General features: G+C 57.2%; 1 protein-coding gene across 1 annotated transcript in view; it reads left to right on the top strand.

Annotated features, from left to right (window-relative positions):
- The window catches only part of PFAS (phosphoribosylformylglycinamidine synthase), a 49,912-nt gene that overhangs the window by 7,078 nt on the left and 29,729 nt on the right, over positions 1-13,105 (top strand). Inside the window, exons 4-8 of the mRNA XM_082303496.1 lie at positions 1,499-1,572; positions 5,871-6,027; positions 7,116-7,177; positions 7,910-8,071; positions 11,870-11,983. Coding sequence (XP_082159622.1) covers positions 1,499-1,572; positions 5,871-6,027; positions 7,116-7,177; positions 7,910-8,071; positions 11,870-11,983 — 569 coding nt within the window. The remainder of the gene's footprint in view (positions 1-1,498; positions 1,573-5,870; positions 6,028-7,115; positions 7,178-7,909; positions 8,072-11,869; positions 11,984-13,105) is intronic.

The following is a 13,105-nucleotide window of genomic DNA, read 5'->3' as shown; positions in this document are numbered from 1 at the left end:
CAAAACCACCCCTAAAATACCCCAAAACACCCCAAAACCGCCTCAAAACACCCCAAACCCACCCCCAAACACCCCAAAACCGCCCCCAAAAACCCCAAAAACACCCCTAAAATACCCCAAACATCCCAAAACACCCCAAAACCACCCCAAAACACCCCAAAAACACCCCTGAAATACCCCAAAATACCTCAAAATGTCCAGAAAAACCCCAAAGACACCCCCGAGCCTGGTCAGACCCCAAACACCCCAAAATACCCCCAAACATCCCAAAACACCCCAAAACCACCCCAAACCACCCCAAAACCACCCCCAAACACCCCAAACATCCCAAAGCCACCCCCAGACCCCCCAAAACCACCCCAAAATACCCCAAAAATCTCCCCAAACACCCCAAAATACCTCAAAATGTCCAGAAAAACCCCAAAGAGGCCCTGGAGCCCAGTCAGACCCCAAAACCGCCCCAAAACAGCCCAAAATATCCCCAAACATCCCCCAACACCCCAAAATACCCCAAAATGTCCTAAAATAACCCCAAAAACGCCCCAAAAGAGCCCAACAATACCCCCAAACATCCCCAAACACCCCAAAATACCCCAAAATGTCCTAAAATAACCCCAAAAATCTCCCCAAACACCCCAAAATACCCCAAAATGGCCAAAAAAACCCCAAAGATGCCCCGGAGCCCGGTCAGACCCCAAAATGCCCCAAATCCCCTCAAAATCCCCCCAAATTCCCCCAAACTCCCCCAAAATCTCCCCAAAGCCCCTAAATCCCCCCAAAATGCCCCAAAATCTGCCCCAAACCCCCAAAACTCCCCCAAAATCCCCCCCACCCCCCCCCAGAGTCCCCAAAATCCCCCAAACTGCCCCAAAATCCCCCCAAAATCTCCTGAAATCCCCCGAACTCCCCCAAAATGCCCCCAAACCGCCCCAAAATGCCCCCAAATCGGCCCAAAATCCTCAAAATTCCCCCCAAATCATCCCAAACTTCTCCGAACTTCCCCAAAACTCCCCCCAAGCCCTCCCCAAATCCCCCAAATTCCCCCAAAATCCCCCCAAAATCGCCCTGAGGACCCCCAAACTCCCCCGAAACCCTCCCCAAAATCCCCCCAAATCCCCCCAAACTCCCCCAAAATCCCCCCAAATTGCCCCAAACTCCCCCAAAATCCCCCCAAACTCCCCCAAACTTCCCCCAAATTGCCCCAAATTCCCCCAAATCCCCCCAAATTGCCCCAAACTTCCCCCAAATTGCCCCAAACTCCCCCAAAATCCCCCCAAATTGCCCCAAACTCCCCCAAATCCCCCAAACTCCCCCTCAGGACCCCCAAATCCCTCCAAAATCCCCCAAAATCGACACAAAATCCCCCAAATTTCCCCAAATCCTCCTGAAATCCCCCCCCCAAATCGCCCCAAATCTCCCCAAATTGCCCCAAAATCCCCCAATTTCCCCCCAAAATGGCCCCGAATGCCCGGTGGGCTCTGACCGCCCCTCCCCCCAGGGATGCTGGTGGTGAAGTTGGGGGGTCCCGTGTACAGGATCGGCGTGGGGGGAGGGGCCGCCTCCTCCATCCAGGTCTGGGAAATTTCCGGGGATTTGGGGAAAAATTGGGGGATTTTGGGAAAAATTGGGGGGATTTGGGGGGATTTGGGGTGGTTTAGGGGGGATTTTTGGGGTATTTTGGGGGGGATTTTGGGGGGATTTTGGGGGGTTCCGTGTACAGGATCGGCGTGGGGGGAGGGGCCGCCTCCTCCATCCAGGTCTGGGAAATTTCCGGGGATTTGGGGAAAAATTGGGGGATTTTGGGAAAAATTGGGGGATTTTGGGGCAATTCTGGAGGATTTTGCTGGGAAAAATTGGGGGAGTTCGGGGCAATTCTGGAGGATTTAGGGGGGATTTTTGGGGATTTGGGGTGGTTTTGCGGGGATTTTGGGGTGATTTTGGGGGATTTTGGTGGAATTTTGGGGGACTTTAGGGGATTTTGGGGGAGTTTTGGGTAATTTTGGGTGATTTTGGGGGATTTAGAGGGGATTTTTGGGGATTTGGGGGAGATTTGGGGGCATTTTGGGGGGGATTTTGGGGGCATTTTGGGGGGTCCCGTGTACAGGATCGGCGTGGGGGGAGGGGCCGCCTCCTCCATCCAGGTCTGGGGGCATTTCCGGGGATTTGGGGAAAAATTGGGGGATTTTGGGAAAAATTGGGGGATTTTGGGGCGATTTTGGACGATTTTGGGGGGATTTTTGGGGAGTTTGGGGCAATTCTGGAGGATTTAGGGGGAATTTTTGGGGATTTGGGGTGGTTTTGCTGGGATTTTGGGGTGATTTTGGGGCGATTTTGGGGGATTTTGGTGGAATTTTGGGGGACTTCAGGGGATTTTGGGGGAGTTTTGGGTAATTTTGTGTGATTTTGGGGGATTTAGGGGGGATTTTTTGGGATTTGGGGGGGATTTGGGGGGATTTCGGGGGGGATTTTGGGGCATTTGGGGGGGGATTTTGGGGGGATTTTGGGGGGTCCCGTGTACAGGATCGGCGTGGGGGGAGGGGCCGCCTCCTCCATCCAGGTCTGGGAAATTTCCGGGGATTTGGGGAAAAATTGGGGGATTTTGGGAAAAATTGGGGGGATTTTGGGGCGATTTTGGACGATTTTGGGGGGATTTTTGGGGAGTTTGGGGCAATTTTGGAGGATTTTGGGGGGATTTTTGGGGAGTTTGGGGCAATTTTGGAGGATTTTGGGGGGATTTTTTGGGATTTGGGGTGGTTTTGGGGCGATTTTGGGGGATTTTTGCTGGGATTTTGGGGTGATTTTGGGGCGATTTGGGGGGATTTTGGTGGAATTTTGGGGGACTTTAGGGGATTTTGGGGGAGTTTTGGGTAATTTTGGGGATTTTGGGGGGATTTTGGGGGATTTGGGGTGGTTTTGGGGGGATTTCAGGGGGGATTTGGGGGATTTTGGGGGGATTTTGTGGGTATTTTGGGGGGAATCTGGGTGGGTTCGGGTTCCTGAGGGGGATTTTGGGGGGATTTGGGAGGATTTTGGGCCTTTTGGGGGGATTTTGGCGAGGATTTTGGGGGGTATTTTGGGGGGAATTCGGGCAGATTTGGGTTCTTGAGGGGGATTTTGGGGGTGGTAGGGGTGGGTGGATTTTGGGGTTTTTGGGAGGATTTTGGGCCTTTTGGGGGTATTTTGGGGGTACTTTGGGGGGATTTTGGGGGGAATTTGGGCAGATTCGGGGTCCTGAGGAGGATTTTGGGGGGATTTGGGAGGATTTTGGGCCATTGGGGGGTATTTTGGGGGTACTTTGTGGGTATTTTGGGGGGAATCTGGGCGGGTTCGGGTTCCTGAGGGGGATTTTGGGGGGATTTGGGAGGATTTTGGGCCATTTGGGAGGATTTTGGGGGTACTTTGTGGGTACTTTGGGGGGAATCTGGGCGGGTTCGGGTTCCTGAGGAGGATTTTGGGGGGATTTGGGAGGATTTTGGGCCATTGTGGGGGGATTTTGTGGGTACTTTGGGTATTTTGGGGGGAATTCGGGCGGGTTCGGGTTCCTGAGGGGGATTTGGGAGGATTTTGGGCCTTTTGGGGGGATTTTGGGGGTACTTTGTGGGTATTTTGGGGGGAATTCGGGCGGGTTCGGGTTCCTGAGGAGGATTTTGGGGGGATTTGGGGGGATTTTGGGCAATTGGGGGGTATTTTGGGGGTACTTTGGGGGGATTTTGGGGGGAATCTGGGCGGGTTCGGGTTCCTGAGGGGGATTTTGGGGGGATTTGGGAGGATTTTGGGCCATTTGGGGGGATTTTGGGGGTACTTTGTGGGTATTTTGGGGGAATTCGGGCGGGTTTGGGTTCCTGAGGGGGATTTTGGGGGGATTTGGGAGGATTTTGGGCCTTTTGGGGGTATTTTGGGGGATTTTGTTGGGATTTTGGGAGGAATTCGGGCGGGTTCGGCTTCCTGAGGGGGATTTTGGGGGGATTTGGGAGGATTTTGGGCCATTTGGGGGGATTTTGGGGGTACTTTGGGTATTTTGGGGGGAATTCGGGCGGGTTTGGGTTCCTGAGGGGAATTTTGGGGGCATTTGGGAGGATTTTGGGCCTTTTGGGGGTATTTTGGGGGATTTTGTTGGGATTTTGGGGGGAATTCGGGCGGGTTCGGCTTCCTGAGGGGGATTTTGGGGGCATTTGGGAGGATTTTGGGCCATTTGGGGGGATTTTGTGGGTACTTTGGGTATTTTGGGGGGAATTCGGGCGGGTTTGGGTTCCTGAGGGGAATTTTGGGGGCATTTGGGAGGATTTTGGGCCTTTTGGGGGTATTTTGGGGGTACTTTGTGGGTATTTTGGGGGGAATCTGGGCGGGTTCGGGTTCCTGAGGGGGATTTTGGGGGGATTTGGGAGGATTTTGGGCCATTGGGGGGATTTTGGGGGTACTTTGTGGGTATTTTGGGGGGAATCTGGGCAGGTTCGGGTTCCTGAGGAGGATTTTGGGGGGATTTGGGAGGATTTTGGGCCATTTGGGGGGAATTTGGCGAGGATTTTGGGGGGTATTTTGGGGGGAATTTGGGCAGATTTGGGTTCTTGAGGGGGATTTTGGGGGTGGTAGGGGTGGGTGGATTTTGGGGTTTTTGGGAGGATTTTGGGCCTTTTGGGGGTATTTTGGGGGTACTTTGGGGGGATTTTGGGGAGAATTTGGGCAGATTCGGGGTCCTGAGGAGGATTTTGGGGGGATTTGGGAGGATTTTGGGCCTTTTGGGGGGATTTTGGGGGTACTTTGTGGGTATTTTGGGGGGAATCTGGGCGGGTTCGGGTTCCTGAGGGGGATTTTGGGGGGGATTTGGGAGGATTTTGGGCCTTTTGGGGGGTATTTTGGGGATACTTTGTGGGTATTTTGGGGGGAATTCGGGCGGGTTCGGGTTCCTGAGGAGGATTTTGGGGGGATTTGGGAGGATTTTGGGCCTTTTGGGGGGATTTTGGGGATACTTTGTGGGTATTTTGGGGGGAATCTGGGCAGGTTCGGGTTCCTGAGGGGGATTTTGGGGGGATTTGGGAGGATTTTGGGCCTTTTGGGGGTATTTTGGGGGATTTTGTTGGGATTTTGGGAGGAATTCGGGCGGGTTCGGCTTCCTGAGGGGGATTTTGGGGGGATTTGGGAGGATTTTGGGCCATTTGGGGGGATTTTGTGGGTACTTTGGGTATTTTGGGGGGAATTCGGGCGGGTTTGGGTTCCTGAGGGGAATTTTGGGGGCATTTGGGAGGATTTTGGGCCTTTTGGGGGTATTTTGGGGGATTTTGTTGGGATTTTGGGGGGAATTCGGGCGGGTTCGGCTTCCTGAGGGGGATTTTGGGGGGATTTGGGAGGATTTTGGGCCATTTGGGGGGATTTTGTGGGTACTTTGGGTATTTTGGGGGGAATTCGGGCGGGTTTGGGTTCCTGAGGGGAATTTTGGGGGCATTTGGGAGGATTTTGGGCCTTTTGGGGGTATTTTGGGGGATTTTGTTGGGATTTTGGGAGGAATTCGGGCGGGTTTGGCTTCCTGAGGGGGATTTTGGGGGCATTTGGGAGGATTTTGAGCCATTGGGGGGGATTTTGGGGGGATTTTGGGGGGAATCTGGGCGGGTTCGGGTTCCTGAGGGGGATTTTGGGGGGATTTGGGAGGATTTTGGGCCTTTTGGGGGTATTTTGGGGGTACTTTGTGGGTATTTTGGGGGGAATCTGGGCGGGTTCGGGTTCCTGAGGGGGATTTTGGGGGGGATTTGGGAGGATTTTGGGCCTTTTGGGGGGTATTTTGGGGATACTTTGTGGGTATTTTGGGGGAATCTGGGCGGGTTCGGGTTCCTGAGGGGGATTTTGGGGTTTTTGGTGCCACCCCCGTGCCCGAACAGGTGCAGGGGGACAACGAGGCCGAGCGCGACCTCGGGGCCGTGCAGCGCGGGGACCCCGAGATGGAGCAGAAGCTGAACCGGGTCCTGCGCGGCTGCGCCGAGAGCGGCGCCGGCAACCCCGTGAGCTCCATCCACGACCAGGGCGCCGGCGGCAACGGTGACACTGGGGACACTGGGGACACTGGGGGTCATCATTGGGGTCATTGGGGTCATCATTGGGGTCATTGGGGTCATCATTGGGGTCATTGGGGTCACTGGAGCCCCGTGAGCTCCATCCACGACCAGGGCGCCGGCGGCAACGGTGACACTGGGGACACTGGGGACACTGGGGACACTGGGGGTCATCATTGGGGTCACTGGGGTCATTGGGGTCATCATTGGGGTCATTGGGGTCACTGGGGTCATCACTGGGGTCATTGGGGTCATTGGGGTCATTGGGGTCACTGGAGCCCCGTGAGCTCCATCCACGACCAGGGCGCCGGCGGCAACGGTGACACTGGGGACACTGGGGACACTGGGGGTCATCATTGGGGTCATTGGGGTCATTGGGGTCATCATTGGGGTCATTGGGGTCATTGGGGTCATTGGGGTCACTGGAGCCCCGTGAGCTCCATCCACGACCAGGGCGCCGGCGGCAACGGTGACAGTGGGGACACTGGGGACACTGGGGGTCATCATTGGGGTCACTGGGGTCACTGGGGTCATCATTGGGGTCACTGGGGTCATCATTGGGGTCATTGGGGTCATTGGGGTCATCACTGGGGTCATTGGGGTCACTGGGGTCATTGGGGTCACTGGGGTCATTGGAGCCCCGTGAGCTCCATCCACGACCAGGGCGCCGGTGGCAACGGTGACAGTGGGGTCATCATTGGGGTCATTGGGGTCATCACTGGGGTCATTGGGGTCACTGGGGTCATTGGGGTCATTGGGGTCATCATTGGGGTCACTGGGGTCATTGGGGACACCTCTGGGGTCATTGGGGACATTGGGGGGATTTGGGGGGATTTGGGGGGATTTTGGGGTCTTTGGGGAGCCCTGTGGGTCACTGGGGTCGGGGCCGTGGCTCGGGGCTGTCCCTGATGGGACACTGGGACACCCCTGGGGTCACTGGGGTCACTGGGGCCGTGCCTCGGGGCTGACCCCGATGGGTCACTGGGGTCACTGGGGCTGACCCCGATGGGTCACTGGGGTCACTGGGGTCACTGGGGTCACTGGGGTCACTGGGGCTGACCCCGATGTCCCCAGGGAACGTCCTGAAGGAGATCTCGGAGCCGGCCGGGGCCGTCATCTACGCCAGCCGCTTCCAGGTCAGCGTCCCCAGTGTCCCCAGTGTCCCCAGTGTCCCCAGTGTCCCCAGTATCCCCCCAGTATCCCCCCAGTATCCCCCAGTGTCCCCCAGTGTCCCCAGTATCCCCCAGTCCCCCCCAGTATCCCCCCAGTATCCCCCCAGTATCCCCCAGTGTCCCCCAGTGTCCCCAGTATCCCCCAGTCCCCCCCAGTGTCCCCCCAGTGTCCTCCCAGTATCCCCCAGTGTCCCCCAGTATTCCCAGTGTCCCCAGTATCCCCAGTATCCCCCAGTGTCCCCAGTATCCCCCCAGTGTCCTCCCCAGTGTCCCCAGTGTCCCCAGTGTCCCCCAGTATCCCCCCAGTGTCCCCCAGTGTCCCCCCAGTGTCCTCCCAGTCCCCCCCAGTGTCCCCCAGTATCCCCCAGTGTCCCCCAGTATCCCCCAGTGTCCCCCCAGTGTCCCTTTGGTGTCACCTCAGTGTCCCTTGTCCCCAAACCCTCCAATTCCCTTTGTCCCTGGATTTCCTTGGTGGCACCTTGGTGGCCCTGGTGACACCTTGGTGGCCCTGGTGGCCCTGGTGACACCTTGGTGACACCTTGGTGGCCCTGGTGGCCCCGGTGGCCCTGGTGACACCTTGGTGGCCCTGGTGACACCTTGGTGACACCTTGGTGGCCCTGGTGACACCTTGATGGCCCCGGTGGCCCCGGTGACACCTTGGTGGCCCCGGTGACACCTTGGTGGCCCCGGTGGCAGCTGGGGGACCCCACGCTGAGCGTCCTGGAGCTGTGGGGGGCCGAGTACCAGGAGTCCAACGCGCTGCTGGTGCGGCCGCCGGTGCTGGCGCTGCTGCGGCGCTTGGCCGAGCGCGAGCGCTGCCCCCTCTGCGTGGTGGGGACGGTGACCGGGGACGGCCGGGTGAGGGACAGAGGGACAGCGAGGGGACAGGGGGACAGAGGGACAGAGGGACAGAGGGACAGCGGGGGGACAGGGGGACAGAGGGACAGCAGGGGGACAGAGGGACAGCGGGGGGACAGAGGGACAGAGGGACAGCGGGGGGACAGAGGGACAGAGGGACAGAGGGGACAGAGGGGACAGAGGGACAGAGGGGACAGAGGGACAGAGGGGGGACAGGGGGACAGAGGGACAGAGGGGGGACAGAGGGACAGCAGGGGGACAGGGGGACAGAGGGACAGAGGGACAGAGGGACAGAGGGGGGACAGAGGGACAGAGGGACAGAGGGGACAGAGGGGGGACAGAGGGACAGAGGGACAGAGGGACAGAGGGACAGAGGGGACAGAGGGGGGACAGAGGGACAGAGGGACAGAGGGACGGGGGGACAGAGGGACAGAGGGGGGACAGGGGGACAGAGGGACAGAGGGACAGAGGGACAGCGGGGGGACAGGGGGACAGAGGGACAGAGGGACAGCGGGGACAGAGGGACAGAGGGACAGGGGGACAGAGGGGGGACAGAGGGACAGAGGGACAGCAGGGGGACAGAGGGACAGAGGGACAGCGGGGGGACAGAGGGACAGAGGGACAGCAGGGGGACAGAGGGACAGCGGGGGGACAGAGGGACAGAGGGACAGCGGGGGGACAGAGGGACAGAGGGACAGAGGGGACAGAGGGGACAGAGGGACAGAGGGGACAGAGGGACAGAGGGGGGACAGGGGGACAGAGGGACAGAGGGGGGACAGAGGGACAGCAGGGGGACAGGGGGACAGAGGGACAGAGGGACAGAGGGACAGAGGGGGGACAGAGGGACAGAGGGACAGAGGGGACAGAGGGGGGACAGAGGGACAGAGGGACAGAGGGACAGAGGGACAGAGGGGACAGAGGGGGGACAGAGGGACAGAGGGACAGAGGGACGGGGGGACAGAGGGACAGAGGGGGGACAGGGGGACAGAGGGACAGAGGGACAGAGGGACAGCGGGGGGACAGGGGGACAGAGGGACAGAGGGACAGCGGGGACAGAGGGACAGAGGGACAGGGGGACAGAGGGGGGACAGAGGGACAGAGGGACAGCAGGGGGACAGAGGGACAGAGGGACAGCGGGGGGACAGAGGGACAGAGGGACAGCGGGGGGACAGAGGGACAGAGGGGACAGGGGGACAGAGGGACAGAGGGGACAGAGGGACAGAGGGACAGCGGGGGGACAGAGGGACAGAGGGACAGAGGGGACAGGGGGACAGAGGGACAGAGGGACAGAGGGACAGAGGGGACAGAGGGACAGAGGGACAGCGGGGGGACAGAGGGACAGGGGGACAGAGGGGACAGAGGGACAGAGGGACGGGGGGACAGAGGGACAGAGGGGGGACAGGGGGACAGCAGAGGGCACTGGGGGCGTTGGGGGCATTGGGGGCATTGTGGGCATTGGGGATTTGGGGGATTTTGGGGACATTGGGGACATTGGGGGGTTTGGGGACACTTGGGCTGTTGGGGACATCGGGGACAGCAGGGACAGTGGGGGGGATTGGGGACAGTGGGGATTTTGGGGCAGAGTTGGGGACACTGGGGGCCATCGGGGCCATCGGGGACATTGGGGGATTGGGGACATTGGGGACAATGGGGATTTTGGGGATTTTGGGGACAGCGGGGGTGCTGGGGATGGGGGGGACTTGGGGACACTGGGGACATTGGGGGATTGGGGATTTTGGGGACACTGGGGGGGATTGGGGACAGTGGGGGGGTTGGGGACATTGAGGATTTGGGGGAGTTGGGGACATCAGGGACAGTGGGGACATTGGGGGATTGGGGATTTTGGGGCATTTGGGGACCCTGGGGGGGATTTGGGAACATTGAGGATTTCAGGGATTTTGGGACATTGGGGACATTGGGGATTTCGGGGATTTTGGGGCTTTTGGGGACCCTGGGGGGGATTGGGGGACACTGGGGGGTCCCTCGGGTGACATTTGGGGCCCTCTGGGGTCCCCTTGGGTCATTTTTGGGGTCATTTTGGGGTTTCTTTTTTTGGGGAGGGGGGGCCCTGGGGGTCGTTTTGGGGCTCCCGGGCATCATTTTGGGGTCATTTTGGGGTCATTTTTGGGGTCATTTTTGGGGGTAGTTTTGGGGTTTCTGTGTTTTATTTTGGGGGCATCCTGGGGGTCATTTTTGGGGTCATTTTTGGGTCATTTTTGGGGTCATTTTGGGGTCGTTTTTGGGGTCTCTGGGGGTTTTTTGGGGGGTCCTGGGGGGTCATTCTGAGGGGTTCTTGTGGTCAGTTTTGGGGAAGGTTTTAGGTCTCCTGGGGGTCATTTTTGGGGTCTCTTTGGGGTAATTTTGGGGGTTTGGGGCTCATTTTATGGGGTGGTTTTTGGCGTTCTGGGGGTCGTTTTTGTGGTCATTCTGGGGCTTTCTGGGCATCGTTTTGGGGTCATTTTTGGGGGTGGTTTTGGGGGTCATTTTGGGGTGGTTTTTGGGGATGGGTTTTGGGTTCTGGGCGTCATTTTTGGGGTCTCCTTGTGGGGGTAATTTTGGGGTTATTTTTGGGGTGGTTTTGGGGGTAATTTTGGGGTTCTGGGGGTCATTTTTGGGGTCTCCTTGTGGGGGTAATTTTGGGGTTATTTTTGGGGTGGTTTTGGGGGTAATTTTGGGGTTCTGGGGATCATTTTTGGGCTCTCCTTGTGGGGGTGATTTTGGGGTTATTTTTGGGGTGGTTTTGGGGGTAATTTTGGGGTTCTGGGGGTCATTTTTGGGGTCTCCTTGTGGGGGTAATTTTGGGGTTATTTTTGGGGTGGTTTTGGGGGTAATTTTGGGGTTCTGGGGATTATTTTTGGGCTCTCCTTGTGGGGGTGATTTTGGGGTTATTTTTGGGGTGGTTTTGGGGGTAATTTTGGGGTTCTGGGGGTCATTTTTGGGGTCTCCTTGTGGGGGTGATTTTGGGGTTATTTTTGGGGTGGTTTTGGGGGTAATTTTGGGGTTCTGGGGGTCATTTTTGGGGTCTCCTTGTGGGGGTAATTTTGGGGTTATTTTTGGGGTGGTTTTGGGGGTAATTTTGGGGTTATTTTTGGGGTGGTTTTGGGGGTAATTTTGGGGTTCTGGGGGTCATTTTTGGGGTCTCCTTGTGGGGGTGATTTTGGGGTTATTTTTGGGGTGGTTTTGGGGGTAATTTTGGGGTTCTGGGGATCATTTTTGGGCTCTCCTTGTGGGGGTGATTTTGGGGTTATTTTTGGGGTGGTTTTGGGGGTAATTTTGGGGTTCTGGGGGTCATTTTTGGGGTCTCCTTGTGGGGGTAATTTTGGGGTTATTTTTGGGGTGGTTTTGGGGGTAATTTTGGGGTTCTGGGGATTATTTTTGGGCTCTCCTTGTGGGGGTGATTTTGGGGTTATTTTTGGGGTGGTTTTGGGGGTAATTTTGGGGTTCTGGGGGTCATTTTTGGGGTCTCCTTGTGGGGGTGATTTTGGGGTTATTTTTGGGGTGGTTTTGGGGGTAATTTTGGGGTTCTGGGGGTCATTTTTGGGGTCTCCTTGTGGGGGTAATTTTGGGGTTATTTTTGGGGTGGTTTTGGGGGTAATTTTGGGGTTCTGGGGGTCATTTTTGGGGATCGCTTTTGGGATTGTTTTGGGGGTTCTGGGTTTCATTTTTTGGGTCCTGGGGGTGTTTTGGGGTTGATTTTTGGGGGTGGTTTTTGGGATTGTTTTTGGGCTCCTGAGGGTGGTTTTGGGGGGGATTTTGGGGGTTTTTGAGGCTGATTTTGGGGTGTCCCCTCCCCCCCAGATTGTGCTGGTCGATGACCTGGCGGCGCCGGTGCCTGAGGGGGGGTCCCACGAAGGGCTCCCCACCCCCGTCAACCTTGAGCTCGAGTGGGTGCTGGGCAAGATGCCCCAAAAGGTGAGAGGGGGACCCCAAAAAGGGCCCCAAAACTTGGGGGGATGAGCCCAAAAAGGGACCCCAGAATTGGGAGGGACGACCCCAAAAATGGACCCCAAAATTGGGGGGGAGACCCCAAAAAGGGAACCTGAAACGGGGCCTCAAAAGGTGAGAGGGGGACCCCAAAAAGGGCCCCAAAACTTGGGGGGATGAGCCCAAAAAGGGATCCCAAAACTGGGAGGGATGACCCCAAAAAGGGACCCCAAAATTGGGAGGGGGGTGACCCCAAAAAGGGATCCCAAAATGGGAGCAGGGGACCCCAAAACCAGCCCCAAAACTGGGGGGGGGGGAGGGGAGGGCCCAAAATGGGATCCCAGATTTGGGATTTTAGGACCCCAAAAAGGGATCCCAAAACAGGACCCCAAAATGTGAGCGGGGGCCCCAAAAAGGGACCCCAAAATTTGAGGAAAAAACCCCAAAAAGGGATCCCAAAATTGGGCCCCAAAAGGTGAACAGGGGCCCCAAAAAGAGATCCCAAAACTGGGTGGAACAACCCCAAAAAGGGATCCCAAAATGTGAGCGGGGGCCCCAAAAAGGGACCCCAAAATTTGAGGAAAAAACCCCAAAAAGGGATCCCAAAATTGGGCCCCAAAAGGTGAACAGGGGCCCCAAAAAGAGATCCCAAAACTGGGGGGAACAACCCCAAAAAGGGATCCCAAAATGTGAGCGGGGGCCCAAAATTGGGGGAAAAAAAAGAGATCCCAAAATTGGGGGAAACAACCCCAAAAAGGGACCCCAAAATGAGGGGATGAAACCCCATAAAGGGATCCCAAAATTGGACCCCAAAAGGTGAACGGGGGCCCCAAAAAGAGATCCCAAAATTGGGGGGAACAACCCCAAAAAGGGACCCCAAAAAGGGATCCCAAAAAGAAATCCCAAAAGTTGAGGAACAACCCCAAAAAGAGATCCCAAAACTGGCAGGGAAAGCCCCAGGAAAGGATCCCAAAATTGGGGGGGATGACCCCAAAAAGGGGATCCCAAAAAAAGACCCCTAAACAGGAGGGGGGACCCCAAAAAAGGACCTGAAAAGGGAAAGGGGGTCCCCAAAATGGATCCCGAAACTGGGGGAAGGACAACCCCAAA

The sequence above is a fragment of the Coloeus monedula genome (assembly GCF_965178545.1).
Source record: "Coloeus monedula genome assembly, contig: HAP1_SCAFFOLD_4, whole genome shotgun sequence".
Lineage (NCBI taxonomy): Eukaryota > Metazoa > Chordata > Aves > Passeriformes > Corvidae > Coloeus > Coloeus monedula.
This window is presented reverse-complemented; position numbering and strand designations above follow the sequence as displayed.